We start from the raw sequence: 22,553 nt of genomic DNA, 5'->3' as shown, positions 1-22,553 counted from the left end.
TAAATTTGTCTTTAAACAGTTCTCGTGCCTCTGAGATGAGTTTGAAGAAATTACAATATCTTGAGTTGATGTAAGATATTGTGGATTTGGCAAAGAAAGTTGCCGTAAGTTGTAGAATGTAGCCCCGCCTCCAAAGAATGTAAATATAGAGTGTCAGTTGTTAACTGTTAACTACTATAAACTGTGTTACCAGTTTATAGCAGTTAACAGATAAGCTTTTCAGTTTTCTTTACCTGAGATTATTCTGCTGTCAGAGTGTGCATGGTATGGAAGTGATAACATTGATGACCAATGTCCTGGTTCTGCCATGTGATAATGGACAAGGAGAGCTTCTTGATATTAAAGGAGAGAAATTAAAATTTGTCACAAATGAAAGGGGGCCCTGGTTCATAGAAACCTTAATCACAGGTAAACGAACTCCATCTTTTGACATAAAAACATACCACTATTGACAAATACTTTGCCTTTGGGATAAAATTTATCAGGATAGATTTGAGGAGGTATCTTTGTACTATGGCGATTCTCTCTCTCTCTCTTTTGGGGGTGGGAGACTGAACTCAGGGGTACTCAACCACTGAGCTACATCCCAAGCCTGTTTTGTATTTTATTTAGAGACAGGATTTCACTGAGTTGCTTAGTACCTCGCTTTTGCTGAGGCTGGCTTTGAACTCATGATCCTTCTGCCTTGACCTCCTCTCTCTTTTAAAAAGCCATTTGATAATTTTTTTTATTTCAGTTGTTTATGGAGCCAGGTGTTATACTTGTTTTTATTCTGACTGTGAACTTAAATTTAGAAAGCATTCTGGTGTTTATTTCTGCTGATAACTCATTATAGTAACAAACCAGCCGATGTGCCTTGTTAGAAAACCTAGGTTTAATGAACTTTAAAAATCTACACATGTAAAATTTACAGAAAATCAGTTTATTACTAGAGCATTGTGGAAGGCTTTTGATGAATTCTTGTTTTAGAGCTCTTAAGGGGTAAATTGATCATGTAAGTGCTTGTGGAAAATATATTACTGTGTAATACAGTTACAAATCATTTAATTATTGGGGTACATTCTGAGGAATGCACCATCAAATGGTTTTGTTGTGTTGGTATTATATAGTATATTTATACAGACCCAGATGGTGTAGATTTGTCACTGGATGTGGCCTCTTAATGCAATTAAGAGACAAAGCGAACACAAGTTGTGACTGCTGCTGACATATGGCATGCTACTTTACAGTGAAGTTTTTTTTTTTTTTTTATTTCAATAAGTAGCAGTACACTCTAAAATAACAGTTACATAAACCAGTAATGTAGTTGTTTAATATCATTATCAAATATTATACATATATATAATTATCTGTACTATTCTTTAATATAATTGGTAGTGCAGTAAGTTTTATATCAGCATCACATAAGCTTGTGAGCAGTACATTTTATTGTGGTATGTAGGATGTCACCATAGCTACAATGTCATTAGGTAATAATAATCTTAAACTCTGTTATAATCTTTGGGACCAATGTCCCATTTGGCTCATCATTGATGGAAAATGTTATTATGCAACACAAGACTATTCCTAAAATGGAGATTTTTTTTCTATTACAAAATCCAGGAGTAAGGAAAAAATGCTTTTTTGTTCTTTTTTTTTTATTTTGCAGAATGATTCATTCCTTATCAAAGGCTTATTGAGAATTGGTTATAAAATAGAAAATGTAAGTGTTAAATGTGGAAACCCAGCTCACCCACTGAATAAATGGCAGTCACATCACTGCCCATTTTCCCATGTACTGAGACCATATATTCAAAGTTATATGTAATATTTGGTAGTATGGTTTCTATATTTTACTCAGTGTAATCTCATTTTGCAGGTTTGTTTCATTACATTTTTTACCCATATATGTTACAAGTTTTTTTCTTCTCTTTTAGATGGTTTTCCTAGCATATATTCCCCCAAATAAAATTATTAGGTCCCCAGTATGAATATTTTTACTGTATAATTATTAGGTAATCCTCAGTTGCAGTGATAAACCAAATTTTAATAGTACTGGTGATAGAAATGTCTTCATGTTTCCTTTAAGCCTTATACCAGCAGTGACAATTCAGCTATTTAATTTCTGAGGTTATTTCATACATTAAAAGAACAAACATTTCTGTTAACTCTTGACCCTTCATGAGAATCAATGCTCTGAGCGTCCATTTGCCTAGCCATAGTCTTGATTATCTCATAATAATTCTTTTTTGCCACAGACTATGTAAAATATGTAGTCCCTGTGGAGAACTTTAATCTATACCTTTAACCTTAGGGTAAAGAGGGAAGTCCTAGTCTAATTTAGATTTGAGACTTCTTTTCTACCTTGTAAATTTGTACTCTCATACTGCAAAGGACAGCCTTTGACCAGGTTGTACACCTCAGCTTTCAGGTCTGTAATCATTGCAAAAGCATTTTGAACTCTGAGGGTAGCCCGAGGTCACCCAAAGATGAAACACGTGAGTCCACAGTTTCTGTTAACTTGTATGTTGTAGTCCAGTTATCCTCTATTGTATGATAGAGTAATGAAAATACATAAGTTTTGTATAAAGGTTTGAAATACTGATTAAGATAAATATATATTGCCACAGAATACTTGAGTATCATTCTTCTTTCCTCTTTTTGAAATACAAAATTTTGGGAATGGAAGAAGCTTTAAATTGGGTAAAATACACAGGCGATACAACAATTCTACCTACATTAAGATTAATCGACAATTGTTGGTCTATTTTAAGTATTTTCTTCACTGAATGTAAGTATAAGTTCTTTAAATTGTTAACTCAGTTTTTAAAGGTATTATTTGGAAAATGGAATATATAATTATATGATTTCTCATTTATTCTAGCAGCATTTAAAAAACGTTTTCCTTTATAGTGTTTTTCTTCTGTATATGAAATAAAAGAACTTTATTTTTTTAATTTCCTTTATTTATTTATTTTTATTCTTTTTAATAGTGACAGAGTATATTTTGACATATTATCCATACCTGGAGTATAACTTGAATAAGAGAACTTAAACCTTACAGTTAGTTTTATCCTGTTTTTTTTTTTTTTTTTTTTTTTTTTTTTTTTTTTTTACCATTCAAATTATTGTGGCATCATACTTTAAAAATCCTATCTAATAGTTGTCATAAGTTATAATATGTAATAATCAAATAAAAAGCTCACAACTGGACCCATGTCTTTTTATTCATATGAGAAAATAACAGAAGGTAAAATTCTGATTTTCATTTTCTTGATAAATCTGCTATTCTTTTATGTATGAAACAATAGCCTTACATATTTCTCCAGTTTTCTGAAATGTTTTTCTTCCTTCCTTTCTTTCTTTTTTTTTCTTTCTTTCTTTCTTTTTTTTTGGGGGGGGTGCTGGGGATTGAATCCAGGGCCTTATATATGCTGGCCAAGTCCTCTGCCACTGAGCTATGTCCCCAGCCCTGAAATGATTTTCTTTAAAGCATCTGAATATTAACAGTAAATTTTTTAGAGTATACTTTATAGGAATCTTGGCACAAAAAATGTTTTTACTCTTTAGTTGATGATAATCCATAATCTGCAATCTCCACTGTGAAGAGGGAAGATTTGTCTATTGACTTAAATAACAGAGAGGAATTAAATAAAGATAGCTCTTTCTGTTAGGCTCACTAGATAGTGGGATGTATTATACTGATAGAGGTTATTCTCTTCATTGTTTTGAAAGCCTCTGATTCTGGACTAGGTTTTAGGGTAGAGGTGGAGAAGCAATATCATGTATTGCCACTATTGTGGGCCCATTTCTTTTTTTTTTTTAAACCAGAATTGAGAATATATTTTTTTTTCAATCTTTTGACCTGAGGAGACTATAAATTTCAGAACAAATTCCAAGGTCCAAAAAGTAGAAGAGGTTCTTATGAGGAATTAATTCTAATAGAGGAGAAATAAGTCCAGGTTCAGTTGGCCTCTTAACACATTATTAGGTAATATTGATTACAGCTGACATTTACTACTGGCCTACATGTTGTACCAGGCACTTTGTTAAACATTTTAAATACAATACCTAATTTAATGTTCCTTACAGCCCTACATGGTAGGTACTATTTTTTTTTATTGATTGTTCAAAACATTACAGAGCTCAAGACATATCATCTTTCATACATTCGACTCAATTGGGTTTTGAACTCCCCAAATACATAATACAGACTCACTTCTGTTACATACTCACATTTTTACATAATGGCATATTAGTGACTGTTGTATTCTGCTACCTTTCCTATCCCCTACTATCCCCCCTCCCCTCCCCTCCCCTCCCATCTTCCCTCTCTACCTCCTCTGCTGTTGTTCAATTCTCTCCCCTTTTTTCCCCCCACCCCCTTGCCCCTCATAACCTCTTATAATTTTGTGTATCACTGAAGGTCTCCTACCATTTCCATATGTTTTCCCTTCTCTCTTCCTTTCTCTCCCCCCATTCGTCTTAGTTTACTGTTAGTCTTTTCCTCATGCTCTTCCTTCCTGTTCTATTCTTAGTGGTTCTCTTTATATCAAAGAAGACATTTGACATTTGTTTTTTAGGGCTTGGCTAGCTTCACTTAGCATAATCTGCTCTAATGATGTGGGCCCATTTCTTATTCTCTCATAATAGCCCTGTGGGGTGGCTGTTATTCTCTCTTTTTTTGCGGGGGTACTGATGATTGAACTCACAGGCCCGACCAGTGAGCCACATCCCTAGCCCTATTTTTTTTTTGTATTTTTATTTTTTAGAGATAAGGTCTGTGTTGCTTAGTGTCTTTTTTGCTGAGGCTTGCTTTGAACTTGTGATCCTTCTGTCTCAGCTTCCCTAGCTGCTGGGATTATAGGCATGCACCACCATGCCCAGCCTATTATTCTCAATTGTAGAAGTGAACAATCTAAGAATTATGAGATTCAGAGAGATTTCTACAGTCTAGTAAGTAGTAGAACTTAGATAAGAAGTCAGGTCTCTGACCTCAAAGCTCATGTTTTCCTCCAGCAACCTTGTTCTGTCCCTTAGTACTACTTTATTTGGTGACCTTCCCAGTTCCTTCTTGAATCTTAAATTTTAGGTATTCTTTTCACCTTAGAAATTAATGTTTTGCAAGAAGCATAGCTGTTAGTCTGTTGCAATAAAAAATTTTACTATATTTTAAAAAATCCTTTTTATATAATAGCTTAAGATGTAGAAAATGATGCCTGATAAACTTTTCACAGTTTGGCTAACTAACTGTGTTTAAATTAGTTTATTTTATAAGAATATTTTTATAAGGATTTTTGTAAGAATAGTATTTCAAACTTCTTTTTGTTAACATTTCTTTTTTTGAAGAGTCTACTATTCATTTTAAATACTCACTTATTATATTGAATACAGTTTATTTATTTGTGGTGTTGAGGATTGAACCCAGGGCCTTGTTCATGTGAGACAAGCACTCTACCAACTGAGCTCTATCCTCAACCCTTTATTGAATACATTTTGAAAAATATTCTCTAGGGTTTTATTTTTATACAATTTTGTTGAACATTGTACCTGGTATACTGTAGATATTTGATAATATTTGTTCAATTGACTTGAGTAATTATGAGACCTATTTTGAAAATGTTTTGACAAAAGTATTTGTTATAGTAACATAGTGTAATAATAAGTGGTTTTCTTTAATTGATAATAAAAAGAGATTAGGTTTACTGCAAGCATCTGTTTTATGCAACGTTTTATATATTTTATAAGTTGTTTATTTCTAAAATATTTAATATACATGAAAGATTATAAGAAACAGAGTATTTAGAAAATATAATAAACTTTATGAATTCACCTACTTAACCTAAGAATTAGAATTTTGTGAGTACCAGTTTTTTTTTTAACAAATATTCTCTCCTAAAAATAAAACTTAGACAAGTATCACATAACTAAAGTTGTAACGGAAAACTGCAATTTACTTGAAGAAATTAAAACCCAAAATTGTGCGGAGTGTATGGAGGTGAGGATAAATATTTATCTGTAAATATGTATTAAGAGTTGCTTGTTGGGGAAGCTGTGGCTGTGGCTCAGTGTTAGAGTACTTGCCTAGCACTTGTGAGGCACGGGGTATGATCCTCAGCACACATAAAATAAATAAATAAATAAAATAAAGGTATTATGTCTGTCTGCAACTAAAAAAATTAAGCCCACCCCCAGTGCCTGCAAGGTAGGAGAACCGGCGACCACGGGCAGGTCAGGCCCAGCAATCTGCGGAGAGACAGAGCTGACACACGCGCCTGCAGGGAACGGGGTCCTGCTTGATGTTGGGTGGTATATTCTATATATGTCAATTAAGTCTAGGGTGTTAATTGTGTTATTGAGTTCTATAGTTTCCTTATTCAACTTTTGTTTGGAAGGTCTGTCCAGTGGTGAGGGAGGTGTGTTGAAGTCTCCCATGATTATTGTATGGTGGTCTATTAGACTCTTGAACTTGAGAAGAGTTTGCTTGATGAACGCAGCAGCACCGTTGTTTGGGGCATATATATTTATGATTGTTATGTCTTGTTGGTGTATGGTTCCCTTGAGCAGTATGTAGTGTCCTTCTTTATCCCTTTTGATTAACTTTGGTTTGAAATCTATTTTATTTGATATGAGTATGGACACTCCTGCGACCCACCAGTGGCCTTCTGTGGGGCAGGCCCGTCCCCTCCCCCAGTGCCTGCAAGGTAGGCGGGACTGTGACCACCGGCAGAGCAGGCCCAGCAGCTGGTTGCGGGCCAGAGCCGGCCCCACCCCCAGTGCCTGCAAGGTAGGAGAACCGGCGACCCACGGGCAGGCCAGGCCCAGCAATCTGCGGAGAGACAGAGCTGACACGCGCCTGAAGGGAATGGGGTCCTGCGACCCACCAGCGGCCTTCTGTGGGGCAGGCCCATCCCCTCCCCCAGTGCCTGCAAGGTAGGCGGGACTGTCACCTCCAGCAGATCAGGCCTAGCGGCCTGCTGAGGGGCAGGCCCGTCCCCTCCCCCAGTGCCTGCAAGGTAGGCGGGACTGTGACCACCGGCAGAGCAGGCCCAGCGGCTGGTTGCAGGCCGGAGCCGGCCCCACCCTCAGTGCCTGCAAGGTAGGAGAACCGGCGACCCACGGACAGGCCAGGCCCAGCAATCTGCGGAGAGACAGAGCTGACACACGCGCCTGCAGGGAACGGGGTCCTGCGACCCACAAGCGGCCTTCTGTGGGGCAGGCCCGTCCCCTCCCCCAGTGCCTGCAAGGTAGGCGGGACTGTGACCACCAGCAGATCAGGCCTAGCGGCCTGCTGAGGGGCAGGACCGTCACATCCCCCAGTGCCTGCAAGGTAGGCGGGACTGTGACCACCGGCAGAGCAGGCCCAGCGGCTTGTTGCGGGCCGGAACTGGCCCCACCCCCAGTGCCTGCAAGGTAGGCGTACCGGGGACCCATCGGGAGGTTAGGCCCAGAAACCTACGGAGATACAGAGGGGCCCCTCGCGCCTGCTGAGTAGGCGGACCTTCGACCGGCCAGCAGAGCAGACCTAGGGCCCGCCAGCATGGTAGACAGATCGCACCAATTGGTGGAGGATCACAGCCACCATCTGTCCTGCAAGGGAGACTTTTCAACTATACAAGAGCAATATAAATAAATAGAGGGAAAATTTCAAAAACACAACAGTTTCACCAAGCAGAAAGAAACGCCAGCAGTATGAAAAGACAAGGAAAGAAAGGACCACAGGCAATGCAGGTCAACTCAACTCTAGAAGAGGTAATAGCTGCAACAGATGGAATGTCAGACAGAGAGGTCAGGATATACATGCTTCAGATGATCTGGAGTCTCAAGGAAGACATGAGACAGCAAAATCAGACAATGAAAGATCACATTGACAAGGAACTTCATAAACAAATCCAGGAAGTAAAAGATCAATTTCACAGGGAGATAGAGGAAATAAAAAACAAACAAATAGAAATCCTAGAAATGCAGGAAGCAATAAACCAACTTAAAAACTCAATTGAGAAAACTACCAGCAGAGTGGATCACTTAGACGATAGAACATCAGACAATGAAGACAGAGTATTTCAACTTGAAAAGAACATAGACAGCTCAGCAAGTCTGCTAAGAAACCATGAGCAGAACATCCAAGAAATATGGGATAATATCAAAAGACCAAACTTAAGAGTCATTGGGATACAGGAAGGCACAGAGCTCCAAACCAAAGGAATAGACAATTTATTCAGTGAAATAATACGAGAAAATTTCCCAGACTTGAAGAATGAGACAGAACCCCAAATCCTAGAAGCCTACAGGACGCCGAATGTGCAAAATCATAAGAGATCCACACCTAGACACATTATAATGAAGATGTCCAACATACAGAATAAGGAGAGAATTTTAAAAGCTACAAGAGAAAGGAAGCAGATTACATTTAGGGGTAAACCAATCAGGATAACAGCTGATCTCTCAACACAGACTCTAAAAGCTAGAAGATCCTGGAATAATATATTTCAAACGCTAAAAGAAAATGGGTTCCAACCAAGAATCGTGTATCCGGCGAAATTAAGCTTCAGGATGGAAGATGAAATTAAAACATTCCATGATGAACAAAAGTTAAAAGAATTTGCAGCTAGAAAACCATCTCTTCAAAAAATCCTTGGCAAAATACTACAGGAAGAGGAAATGGAAAACAACAATGAAAACCAACAATGGGAGGTAGGACAGTAAAGGGGGGAAAAATCAAAGAGAAAAACAAATCAGGTTTAACAGCATTAATAAACAAATATGGCTGGAAGAACAAACCATATCTCAATAATAACCCTAAATGTTAATGGCTTAAACTCACCAATTAAGAGACACAGGCTAGTTGAATGGATCACAAAACAAGATCCAACAATATGCTGCCTACAGGAGACGCATTTGAAGGAAAGGATATACATAGACTGAAGGTGAAAGGTTGGGAAAAATCATATCACTCATATGGACTGCGGAAACAAGCAGGAGTGTCCATACTCATATCAAATAAAATAGATTTCAAACCAAAGTTAATCAAAAGGGATAAAGAAGGACACTACATACTGCTCAAGGGAACCATACACCAACAAGACATAACAATCATAAATATATATGCCCCAAACAACGGTGCTGCTGCGTTCATCAAGCAAACTCTTCTCAAGTTCAAGAGTCTAATAGACCACCATACAATAATCATGGGAGACTTCAACACACCTCCCTCACCACTGGACAGACCTTCCAAACAAAAGTTGAATAAGGAAACTATAGAACTCAATAACACAATTAACACCCTAGACTTAATTGACATATATAGAATATACCACCCAACATCAAGCAGCTACACTTTTTTCTCAGCAGCACATGGATCCTTCTCAAAAATAGATCATATATTTTGTCACAGGGCAACTCTTAGACAATATAAAGTAGCGGAGATAATACCATGCATCTTATCTGATCATAATGGAATGAAACTAAAAATTAGCGATAAAAGAAGCAAGGAAAAATCATGCATCACTTGGAGAATGAACAATAGGTTACTGAATGATTAATGGGTTTTAGAAGACATCAAGGAGGAAATTAAAAAATTCTTAGAGTTTAATGAAAACACAGACACAACATATCGGAATCTATGGGACACATTGAAAGCAGTTCTAAGAGGAAAATTCATTGCTTGGAGTTCATTCCTTAAAAAAAGAAAAAACCAACAAATAAATGATCTCATACTTCATCTCAAAATTCTAGAAAAAGAAGAGCAAAACAACAGCAAAAGAAGTAGAAGGCAAGAAATAATTAAAATCAGAGCTGAAATTAATGAAATCGAAACAAAAGAAACAATTGAAAAAATTGACAAAACGAAAAGTTGGTTCTTTGAAAAGATAAATAAAATTGACAGACCCTTAGCCATGCTAGCGAAGAGAAGAAGAGAGAGAACTCAAATTACTAGCATAAGGGATGAAAAAGGCAAGATCACGACAGACACTTCAGAAATACAGAAGATAATAAGAAATTATTTTGAATCCTTATACTCCAATAAAATGGAAGATAGTGAAGGCATCGATAAATTTCTTAAGTCATATAATCTGCCCAGATTGAGTCAGGAGGATATAGACAACCTAAACAGACCAATATCAATTGAGGAAATAGAAGAAACCATCAAAAGATTACCATCTAAGAAAAGCCCAGGACCGGATGGGTTTACAGCAGAGTTTTACAAAACCTTTAAAGAGGAACTAATACCAATACTTTTCAAGCTATTTCAGGAAATAGAAAAAGAGGGAGAACTTCCAAATTCATTCTATGAGGCCAACATCACCCTGATGCCTAAACCAGACAAAGACACTTCAAAGAAAGAAAACTACAGACCAATATCTCTAATGAACCTAGATGCAAAAATCCTCAATAAAATTCTGGCAAATCGAATACAAAAACATATCAAAAAAATTGTGCACCATGATCAAGTAGGATTCATCCCTGGTATGCAAGGCTGGTTCAATATACGGAAATCAATAAATGTTATTCACCACATCAATAGACTTAAAAATAAGAACCATATGATCATCTCGATAGATGCAGAAAAAGCATTCGACAAAGTACAGCATCCGTTTATGTTCAAAACTCTCGAAAAACTAGGGATAACAGGAACATACCTCAACATGGTAAAAGCAATTTATGCTAAGCCTCAGGCTAGCATCATTCTGAATGGAGAAAAATTGAAGGCATTCCCTCTAAAATCTGGAACAAGACAGGGATGCCCTTTCTCACCACTCCTGTTCAACATAGTTCTCGAAACACTGGCCAGAGCAATTAGACAGACAAAAGAAATTAAAGGCATAAAAATAGGAAAAGAAGAACTTAAATTATCACTATTTGCAGATGACATGATTCTATACCTAGCAGACCCAATATGGTCTACAAAGAAACTGTTAGAGCTAATAAATGAATTCAGCAAAGTGGCAGGTTATAAAATCAACACGCATAAATCAAAGGCATTCCTGTATATCAGCGACAAATCCTCTGAAATGGACACGAGGACAACCACCCCGTTCACAATATCCTGAAAAAGAATAAAATACTTGGGAATCAACCTAACAAAAGAGGTGAAAGACTTATACAATGAAAACTACAGAACCCTAAAGAGAGAAATTGAAGAAGACCTTAGAAGATGGAAAAATATACCCTGTTCATGGATAGGCAGAACTAACATCATCAAAATGGCGATATTACCAAAAGTTCTCTATAGGTTTAATGCAATGCCAATCAAAATCCCAACGGCATTTCTTGTAGAAATGGAGAAAGCAATCATGAAATTCATATGGAAGAATAAAAGACCCAGAATAGCAAAAACAATACTAAGCAGGAAGTGTGAATCAGGTGGTATAGCGATTCCAGATTTCAAACTATACTACAGAGCAATAGTAACAAAAACAGCATGGTACTGGTACCAAAACAGGCGGGTGGACCAATGGTACAGAATAGAGGACACAGAAACCAATCCACAAAACTACAACTTTCTTATATTTGATAAAGGGGCTAAAAGCATGCAATGGAGGAAGGATAGCATCTTCAACAAATGGTGCTGGGAAAATTGGAAATCCATATGCAACAAAATGAAATTGAATCCCTTTCTCTCGCCATGCACAAAAGTTAACTCAAAATGGATCAAGGAGCTTGATATCAAATCAGAGACACGACATCTGATAGAAGAGAAAGTTGGCTACGACCTACATGCTGTGGGGTCGGGCTCCAAATTCCTCAATAGGACACCCATAGCACAAGAGTTAACATCTAGAATCAACAAATGGGACTTACTCAAACTAAAAAGTTTTTTCTCAGCAAAAGAAACAATAAGAGAGGTAAATAGGGAGCCTACATCATGGGAACAAATCTTTACTCCTCACACTTCAGATAGAGCCCTAATATCCAGAGTATATAAAGAACTCAGAAAATTAGACAATAAGATAACAAATAATCCCATCAACAAATGGGCCAAGGACTTGAACAGACACTTCTCAGAGGAGGACATACAATCAATCAACAAGTACATGAAAAAATGCTCACCATCTCTAGCAGTCAGAGAAATGCAAATCAAAACCACCCTAAGATACCATCTCACTCCAGTAAGATTGGCAGCCATTACGAAGTCAAACAACAATAAGTGCTGGCGAGGATGTGGGGAAAAGGGTACACTTGTACATTGTTGGTGGGACTGCAAATTGGTGCAGCCAATTTGGAAAGCAGTATGGAGATTTCTTGGAAAGCTGGGAATGGAACCACCATTTGACCCAGCTATCCCCCTTCTGGGTCTATTCCCTAAAGACCTAAAAAGAGCATGCTACAGGGACACTGCTACATCGAAGTTCATAGCAGCACAATTCACAATAGGAAGACTGTGGAACCAACCTAGATGCCCTTCAATAGACGAATGGATAAAAAAAAATGTGGCATTTATACACAATGGAGTATTACTCTGCATTAAGAAATGACAAAATTATAGAATTTGGAGGGAAATGGATGGCATTAGAGCAGATTATGCTAAGCGAAGCTAGACAAGCCCTAAAAAACAAATGCCAAATGTCTTCTTTGATATAAGGAGAGTAATTAAGAACAGACTAGGGAAGAAGAGCACAAGAAGAAGACCATCATTAAACAGGGTTGAGAGGTGGGAGGGAAAGGGAGAGAGAAGGGAAATAGCATGGAAATGGAACGAGACCCTCAGGTTTATACAAAATTACATACAAGAGGAAGTGAGGGGAAAGGGAAAAATAATACAAGGAGGAGGAATGAATTACAGTAGGGGGGGTAGAGAGAGAAGAGGGGAGGGGAGGGGAGGGGAGGGGGGATAGTAGAGGATAGGAAAGGCAGCAGAATACAACAGAAACTAGGATGACAATATATAAAGCAATGGAAGTGAAACTGATGTGATTCTGCAAGCTGTATAAGGGGCAATATGGGAGTGCATAACCCACTTGAATCAAAATGTGAAATATGATATATCAAGAACTATGTAATGGAGGGGTAAGACAAGATAATACAAATGGAAGAAATGATTTACAGTAGAAGGGGTAGAGAGAGAAAAGGGGAAGGGAGGGGAGGGGAGGGAGGATAGTAGAGAATAGGACTGACAGCAGAATACATCAGACACTAGAAAGGCAATATGTCAATCAATGGAAGGGTAACTGATGTGATACAGCAATCTGTATACGGGGTAAAGTTGGGAGTTCATAACCCACTTGAATCAAACTGTGAAATATGATGTATTAAGAACTGTGTAAGGTTTTGAACGACCAACAATAAAAAAAATAAATAAATTTAAAAAATAAATAAATAATTAAAAAATTTGATTTTTTTATCATCCTCTAATGATTTAAAGAAATGATTTTCCTTGATAATATTTTTATTGAGATGTAATGTAATTCACCTGTTCACTCAGAGGAAATAATGATTCTAATTCAAGTTTTAAAAAAATATTTTTTTAAAGTTGTAAATGGACACAATACCTTTATTTATTTATTCATATTTATTTTTATGTGATGGTGAAGATCAAAGCCAGTGCCTCATGAATGTACCCCTGAGCCACACCCCAGCCCCTTAATTCAATTTTAAAAAAATATTTGGAGAGACATTTAATGTTCAATTAAGTTCTCTAGAGCTATTAATATCTAATTTATTTTAATTAATTTGTTTTTAAAAATTTGAATTGAAAAGTTTTGAATATATCAGTAACTTTTTTTGTGGTGCTGGGAATTGAACCCAGGGCCTTGTGCATGAGAGATGAGAGGAAAGCACTCTACCATCTGAGCTATGTCCACAGTCCCCCAGTAACCTGTGTTAGTAAGAACACATGTTCTTACTAACCTGCCAGGTTATTTTTAGTAGTTAATCTAGTCTGTATTACCTTTATTACAGTTTATATATTTTTAAGCATTAAGGTTTATTGAATAATATCACATTTGCTAACATAAAGTTAAAATTCTACTTTGCATTTCATTTTTAGTTTGCTGTCCCATATGGAAAAATATATTTAAAAATGGGTCTGCCGAATACTGCACGTGAGGGAAAAAGTATTTTAGAAATTATTCACAATGTGTTGGTTTTCTTTGCTTTTTAATATTTCTTAACAAGTTAATATGGAATTATTAGAGAAAGGTTTCTTTTAATATACATTTGTCCCTCAGTGTCTGAGGAAGACTGGTTCCTGGATCCTATCTGGTACCACATCTGCTGGAGCTCGAATCCTTCACAAAAAATGGTATAGTATTTGCTGTACCTTGTACACTTGCTCCCATATACTTTAAATAATCTCTAGATCACTATATATTACCTAGTACTCTGTAAATACTATGTAAATAGTTGTTGTACTGTATTGCTTAGGGGAAATGACAAGAAGAAAAGTCTGTACATGTTCCTATAGATCCTTTTTGTTCTTTCTAAAAGTTTTTGATCTGCATATGGTTGAATCTGCAGTTGCAGAACCCATAGATATTGAGGGTCAACTGTACATCCCCAAATATTGGATATTACATTCTCCTTTTGTATATAAATAATCCCCTAGCTTATTTTTTATATTAAAGATGGAAACCCAGATCCATTTTTCCTAGGTATTGGTTTCTTGATTGTCTCTGGAGCTAATTGATGGGTTTTCTTTCACCTTGGTTTCTCAGCAAGGAGAACTAATGAAAATGAAAGGAAATGAAGAGTTTTCCAAAGAAAGATTTGATATAGCTATTACCTATTACACCAGAGCCATTGAATTTAGGTAAGAGCAAAACAGAGCAATGAGATCCTTTTTGTGTTGCAGCTCAAGTTAGAATGTTAGGATAAATAAAAATAAGATCAAGAATCGTAGAATCTTCCAATTTGATATGCATAATAGATTTTTATTTTTTTATCTTTAGTTATTAGTAGCATTGGAGGTAACCTGAGTATTTGGAACTGATTAAATCCTTCAATTCAAGCAAGTCAGGTGCAGTGGTGAATTTGGTTCTGCCTTGCTCCATTTTCTTAAGCATTCCAGCAGAGTCACCTGTTATTGTCTTTTTTCTCATTTTGCTGTCAACTACTTCCTTATAAATTATTAACTTATCAAAAAAGGATTAGTTCCTAATACTTAAAATGCTACCTACTTAGGAGGTTTTGCTTTCTTAGAGGAAACTTTTAAAGGAAAAATAGTTGGAATGGTTGAGGATGCATGTGTTCTTTTCTACCTGGTTTTCTTACTCAGCTGCTGGAATTTTGCAGTCTTCCCCCCAGGTGTGCTATTCTGTTCCTAATGGCCACTTCAGTTGAGCCACCTAATATTATAGCAGCCTTTGAAGGTTGGGGTGTACGTAACTTCTCCCTTTTCTACCTTGATCGTCCCCAGGGGGAATGAATCAATCTAGTCAACATGCTGCCCCAAGATTGCTACTCTATTTTATTGAGAAAAAGGTGGAAGAAAATAATTTCTGGCGTTATACTGTCAGACAAAACTAAAAAGATCAAAATTTGAAATGAAGCTACTTAACGTTACTCTTGCAATTTCCAAGCTCCTTTTTTCCTGGAGTTCTTTGTCAAAGTGGCATATCTCTGACATAATGATTCTGTCCTCTGTGTAGTTTACTAACTTTTTAATAAGATGTCTTATTTGATCTTGACAATAGTCCTGTGAGCTGGACAGAGCAAGGATTCTCTTCAGTTTGAACACAGGATAGTTTAGGTTGGTTTTAAAAAGGCTACTGGGGAAGAAATGAAGTGAGATTTACCCAGTTAAGTTCCAAATCTTGTATTCTTCCTGCTCTGCCATGAAAAGGTAAAGTTTTAAAAACTTTTTTTCATGCCTGTTTTCAGTGTAATATATGTTTATTTCATATGTAATGTGATTTACTGACCAAACATTACTTCTTTTTAAGACCTGAAAACCACCTTCTTTATGGTAACCAAGCTCTTTGCTTTCTTTGTACTGGACAGTTTAGGTAAGTTGGTTAAAGTACCACACTCATTGAATTGTTATGCTAAATGGCCATTTTGGAGAAGACAATTCTGTCTCATACCAGCTCAGCTCATACCACTAGTGAGTACTGATGCTAATTTGAACACAGATCTTAGTTGATGTCAAAGTCTGTGTTTATAACACCTATAATATACTATGTCCTTTTGCACTATTAATTAATCTGTTTTGGAAGAAATATTTTTACTGCCTTCTTTTCTTCTATTTGGCTTGCTATGAAAAATTAAGTAAATATTCTTCCTAAGTGAAAGAAAGCACATAAACTTAATAATATTACTATGAGAGTGGAATCATAACTAATTCTTAATTTCTTATGTTGAATATATTTACTTGTTGAGAAAGATTGATGTAGATACTCTACCATGATTTTATTGACTTGTCAGTTTTAAAAATTTAAGAAATTAATTATAAGAATTAATATTGAACATGTAGACTATTATATTTAATTATGTAATACTTTACTGTAAGAAAGGTTTGGGGTATGCTGAAGAATATATTCACACAGTAGAATATTCAAAACACAATAAATCAGAAAACCAATTCAGAGCTTGTTTTTTCAAAACAAGGCTACATAGGTACATGGGCCTGTAGAAATACTAATAATTCATATTTGACCCTAATCTCCTGTTGCTTAGAATGAAAAAGGAAAACTTGGCAAGCTATATAATTTTCATTATTTACAAAGCCCCAGTACACCAATTGCTGGAATGAGTTTTCCTCCTGGTGGTTCCTTCTGAAGGAAATTTCTTAAAAGGCTTACTAATAATGTTAATTGAATGATAAGAGCTAAAAAAATTCTAACAACATTGCTCTTTATAGTGGAAAAAAAACTCTGAAAATAAAGTTTTAGGTTTCACAAGTGTTTTTGTGATGTCAAGAAAACTGAGAACTTGTGGATGTGTAACCGACGTGACTCTGCATTCTGCATTTGGGGTAAAATTGGGAGTTCATAACCCACTTCAATCTAATGGAGGAAATATAATTTGTCAAGAGCTTTGTAATGTTGTAAACAACCAATAACAAAACCTGAAAACCTGATTTCAGTTGTTTTTCAATAAAAGCACTTACGTTGGGATGTGGGAAGGTGGGGGTGGGGAAGACAATATATTCCAAGTATGTAGCTTTAAAAATAACATTTATTGTGTTTTTCTTTTATTATAAACAGAGCACATTCTCATGGTAGAAAATTTGAAAAATACCAGAGTTTAAAAAGAAGAAAATAAAAATCACCAGTAATCCAACCACCTTGGAGAATACCGCTATATTAACGTTATGAAGCTTTTAGATGGCTTAAGCCGTGGATAATCCAAGGCTAACTAGACTAGAGGAATGGATGGGCTTGACACAGTCTTCCATCAATACCACTGTCCTCAACTGGTTCTGACAAGAAATGAGCTGCAAATGTCTTTAGGTTATTGCCTCTGGCTAGGTCCAGAATTGCAGATATTCTGTGGTGTTTGAAGGTGAATCTGTATACTTTCAAGATCAGATGAATAGGTTTGCAACTTGGCTAGCCTCTTGTGAAAATTGAGGTGCCTGTCTGAAACTTGCTGGGCAAAAAGTCACCTACACTTGAGCTCTGAAAGCTGAGAGGAAAATCAGGGTGACTCACAAGGAGGATCCTCCTCAACCCCTGCTACAACAGAAGGTGCATGAAAATAAAAACACAGAATCAGGTAGCTTGGTGATGTAAAGGCCAAAAGCAGGGTATTCTTGTACCTCCTTCCTGATGTTATAGCTTATTGTTGTATGCCATCTATATTTTCACTAGAGCCAGGTCAGCAGCATTGAGAACACTTTGTTCTTTATTAGGCAATCACCAATATGTATTGGATGCCTGTTTAATATATGAAGCTATGCCACACCAGTTTTATTGCTGTTTCCTACCTTTTTACATACACATTGTTTATGTCATTTGCTTGTAATGTAGGGTTAATGTTTTCAGAGTCCATAGTATCACACCTGATCAAAATGATTAGAGTGATGAACCTTAAGAAAATAACATGTTGTTAGTAATTGAAATGTGCCACTCACATAGGAGGACCTATGTCCTGAGAAGAGCTTTTAGCTGAGTTACCAAGGTTGAGATGTTTTGAAGCTCTTGAATCAGAGGGATGCTAGTTGTGCCATGGGAATCCTGCTGAGCATCAGTGAGGAGAATGCATGCTCCTTCCACTAGTTTGGGCAAGAATGCAGTCCTCAGTTATTCCAGAAGGCCAGGCTTCCTCTCTGCTATTGTAAAAGCAAAGGTGGAGCTGCAAGAGAACAGAAATGGAACATTTAAAATTAAAATTAGGAAAGAGGAATAAAAGGATTAAAGTAAGAAATGCTGAAACTTCTAAAATAATTTAATTCTAAAAGATTAGTAAATATAAATTGGGACATTAAAAATCAAATTTTAAGGAATAACTTCGGCAAGTTTATTCTCTAAAAGGGTAAAAATAATAGTACTGTGTTTAACAACATGGGTGTGCTGTTGTGAATACTTTATGTAAATTTACTTATAAAAACCTTCACAACCATGTGAGGTAGGTGCTGCTGCCTCTTTACACATAGAGAGCCCAAATAAAGTATACAAGGTATATGTGATGGAGCCAGTGTTTGAGTCCAGACAGCCTGGATGCAGAGTCCTTATTATTATTCACTATGGAAAGGTGATGATAGAATAAAAAGGAAATGTGAAAGTTGATAATTTTTAAAAACAAATAATCCAAATAGTCAATAAACATTAATGAGGACATGGTTATGCTTACATGACATGCAGATTAAAAACTACAAGTTTCTTTTTCATATCCATCAGATTGGCAAAAACTTAAAAACTTCGTAATACCAAGTGCTTGAGAGGATGTGGAACAAAGGAAACTTTCATACTCGGCTGGAGAAAGTGTAAATTGGTACAGTCACTTTGGAGAGAAATCTGACAAGGTGAAGATTTGCATATTCTGCAGCCCACTTCTAGGGTCATCCCTTCCAAACTCTAAATGTGTACTCAAGAAGATGTGTACAAGCCTTCATATATAGCATTGTTTGTAAGAGTAAAGAAATGGAAACAACCTAAATGTCCATCAGTAGCGGAATGAATAAATAAATTATGGTATATTCATACAATGGAATTCTCAATGGCAGTTAAAATGAATGCAATGTTGGTGAAAAAAGCAAGTTGCAGAATGATTTGTGCAGTATGATGCCATTTATATAATGTTTAAAAACATGCAAAACAACATGCATATTCTTAATACAGAGAATGTATTAAAAATGTTTTAAAAATGCATGGGCATGTTGAACACCAGGGGAGTGTCTATCTCTGGGGAAAAGGAGGGAAAATAATTAACACAGTGGATGTCAACTGTAACAAACTTCTGCAAAAAAAGCCGAAGTAAATATGCAAAATGTTAATTTCTTGCTAAGTTGGTACACAGTTGGTACATGGGTGTTCATTATGTTAATGTTATTCTTTGTACTTTTATGTAAACTTGAATTATTTCATAAAGTGTAATTAAAAGTGCACATAAAAGGGGAAAAGCCCAAAACAGTACTCCCTAAACATCAGGGGTAAAATAAGTGAAAAATTATCTTCAAAGAAAAGAAATATAAATATTTCAAGGCCAATGGCAGAGGGAAAAAAGCCTGAGATGAAGTATGAGTTGGGAAATAAATGGTGCGTTCAGAAATGATCAAGGTATCTGTGATAGTGATTTTAATGTTAAAATAGTCATGCAGTTTGAAAATCATAGAGCACCTTTGAATGGATGTAGTTGAAGCCAAGAGCCAATGAAAACCTGAGTCTGTTAATGTTGTGTTCTGGAAATGTGGAGATGGGATTAGAGTGAGGGAGGGATGGGTGTGGGGAACTATGCTGCCTCTTGCTTCTCCTGTCTACTTCTCCCTCCTCCTGTGAAATCCTTTCAGGCTTAGAAATGTGTGTGGTGAGGGCCAGTGAGTCCCAGGATTCCCTCTGTGGATGAGATTCCCTTTTACTTTGGTTTTCTAAGAGCGCACTTTTCAAATACAATTTGATAACTGCAGGATATTATTATTATAATGACAGTTGTGATTGAAGTAACCAGAAACTTGTAGTTCAGAGGAGAATCAAGGAAAAGGAGTTGGACATACCTGTAACTTTGGTAGCTAATGCAGCACATGCAATGTCTAGCAATAGGCTTTGCTCACTTGTCCTTTAATTTGTTCTCATGGGACTCCTACATGGAAAATTCAGATTCTTCTGCCGGAGGTATAATGAACAGTGCAAGAAATGTAATTGGAGAAAGGAAAAGCTTAGGCTTGAATGTTTTTTTTTTTAATTTACTTTAGAAAATCATGGAATTTTAAAAGTTGATATTTGACCTTTTTGATATTAATTTATTTACTCAGGGCTTGGGATATAGCTCAGTTGGTAGATTGCTTGCCTGTCATGCCTTCAATCCCCAGCACCACACACATAAAAGTTAATTTATTCATCATACAATGTTCCCTTTCATCAGATGCCAATTGTGATTAGTAACAGACTCCTCCCTTGGCTATTTTTTCTGGTTTTTTTTTTTTTGTGAGATAAAAGGTATAAAGCAACTTAACTGTATGTTTCTGTGAGAATTTGAAAAATCGTGTGTGTATTTTCAGTGTGAATATGTTAGTTTGATGAATTATTCCTCATTCTCTTTTACTTGTATGGTTTCTATTTTTATTTAGAAGCTACTGAACTTGTTTTTGAAGAAAACAGTTTTTAGTCTTCTTCGGGGTATACCCCCTTTTTAAAAAGCAGAAACATGATGATAGTAAAAGATTGAGTAGAAAAGGGTACACTGAAATGTCTGCCCAACTCAGATCTATTCCCTAATCCCTCTCTTCATGTTCTTATGCATTTCCATAATGTCTTATGCCTGTAGAAATACTCATTATGTGGAACCACATGAAATAATTTTTGTAAATCCGAATATAGAAAATTTTCACTTCGTACAATGTAATATGTCTTTAAAAAAAATCATGGTGGAACATAACTACAATGTGCTTGTACATCTTACTTTTTTACATTTAAATCCAGGAGCTTGTTGCATATCAGTGTATTTAGAGATCTTCCTTGTTCTTTCTCATGACTATGTAGTATTTTACTGAATGAATTACTCAAGTAATCTATCAGTTTTTACATATGCTTTGTTAGCACAGATTATTTTGTTTATAATTAGATTTATTAGGACATTGATTTTCAATTTTAAATAATTAATTACAGGTCCATAATAAGTATCCTTTTACTTATGCTGTGTATCCAGGTACAAGTATATCTGTAGGATAAATTCCTGATAACTTTCTGTTACTTAAAGAGCATATATAATTTTAAATTCAGATGCTTTAAAAAAAATACTAGGTATTTAATCCAGGGATGCTTTGCCACTGAGCTCCAATCCCCAGCTCTTTTTAATTTTTTTTTATTTTGACATAGGGTCTTGCTAGTTATAAGCCAGGCCTTGAGCATGTGGGATTATAGGCATTTGACATTGTGCCTGACCAGATACTAACATTTGATTCAAAATGTATATGCTTATTCAACTAATGGTTATTAATCACTATATTTGACAGTGACTCTTACATCTGAATTCTACTTTTGTAGTTTAGTGGTAACATTAAGAAATTTGTGAAATAGTTATTATTTCTTTGTTGAGAAATGAGACTAAGGGGAGAAAGCTTGAGGCTCACAAAATTCTTGTATTTACATGTTGTACTTAGAGAGTCAGTAAATAGCATCTGTTCTGCACCCAAGTCTAGAATTAATTAAGAGATGGTTGCAGAAAATGGGCTACTTTTAGTCACATGTCACCTTCATCACTGATAGAATCATTAGGATGAGGAGACTTAAGTCTGGTAGCTAAGTGGCTTGTTATTAATTCAGAAACAGTCACGAATGGGACTGGAAAACCAGGATCCTGTTAACTTTAAGTCTGGAAGAAAAGGGGATCTGGTGTCTCTCAGGTTTTTTTAAGGTCTCAGAGTGAGAAAAAAGAGGCTAAGCCACATATAATTAGTGCCTCCCATGCCCACCACTGGGAAAAGTTAGGGGTAGAGAGAGGAATGTTCCCGATTAATTAGCAAAACAGCATGGAATAGGTACTCTTTCCTAATGTTATTTTAGGGCAAAATGTAGCATATTGTGTACATGAGGTAGTAGGGTGGTTGGAGAAATAAACATACTTTCCTATTTAATAGTAATTAGAGTGCCTCTACCTAGTATTCTGACCATGTTACATAGTTTCCAATAGTAAATAGCTGTTTGTATCTTCCCATTGTCATCAATGTATGTTGCTCAGTATTTCTGTTGCCAAAAGTCTCACCCATTCACCAGAGTGATTAGGATTGCAGTGGTTTAGATGAGCCGTAGCCCCATGTGATTTACTATGCTCACTTTGCTTTAATAGTAGGATATGGCCACAATGGTAGTAAATGTGAAAATTTATAGCCAATATGTATTCATATATTAGTAAAAATTTGGGTATTTATAGTATATGGTACAATTGTAATATTAATGTAATACAATTATAGTCATAGCATTAATTTAAAAGTAGCATTCAGCCCTGATTCAACAAATTCTTGGGATTCTTTCAGAAAA

General features: G+C 36.1%; 1 protein-coding gene across 1 annotated transcript in view; it reads left to right on the top strand.

Annotated features, from left to right (window-relative positions):
• The window catches only part of LOC106145512 (E3 ubiquitin-protein ligase TTC3-like), a 70,571-nt gene that overhangs the window by 3,900 nt on the left and 44,118 nt on the right, over nucleotides 1-22,553 (top strand). Inside the window, 6 exon segments of the mRNA XM_078041108.1 lie at nucleotides 20-104; nucleotides 1,649-1,700; nucleotides 2,648-2,770; nucleotides 5,892-5,977; nucleotides 14,634-14,728; nucleotides 15,861-15,923. Of these exon segments, the coding sequence (XP_077897234.1) occupies nucleotides 20-104; nucleotides 1,649-1,700; nucleotides 2,648-2,770; nucleotides 5,892-5,977; nucleotides 14,634-14,728; nucleotides 15,861-15,923 (504 nt within the window).

Source organism: Ictidomys tridecemlineatus, chromosome 3, assembly GCF_052094955.1.
Source record: "Ictidomys tridecemlineatus isolate mIctTri1 chromosome 3, mIctTri1.hap1, whole genome shotgun sequence".
NCBI lineage: Eukaryota > Metazoa > Chordata > Mammalia > Rodentia > Sciuridae > Ictidomys > Ictidomys tridecemlineatus.
The sequence above is the reverse complement of the archived record's forward strand: the minus strand, read 5'-3'. Positions and strand labels throughout refer to the sequence as shown.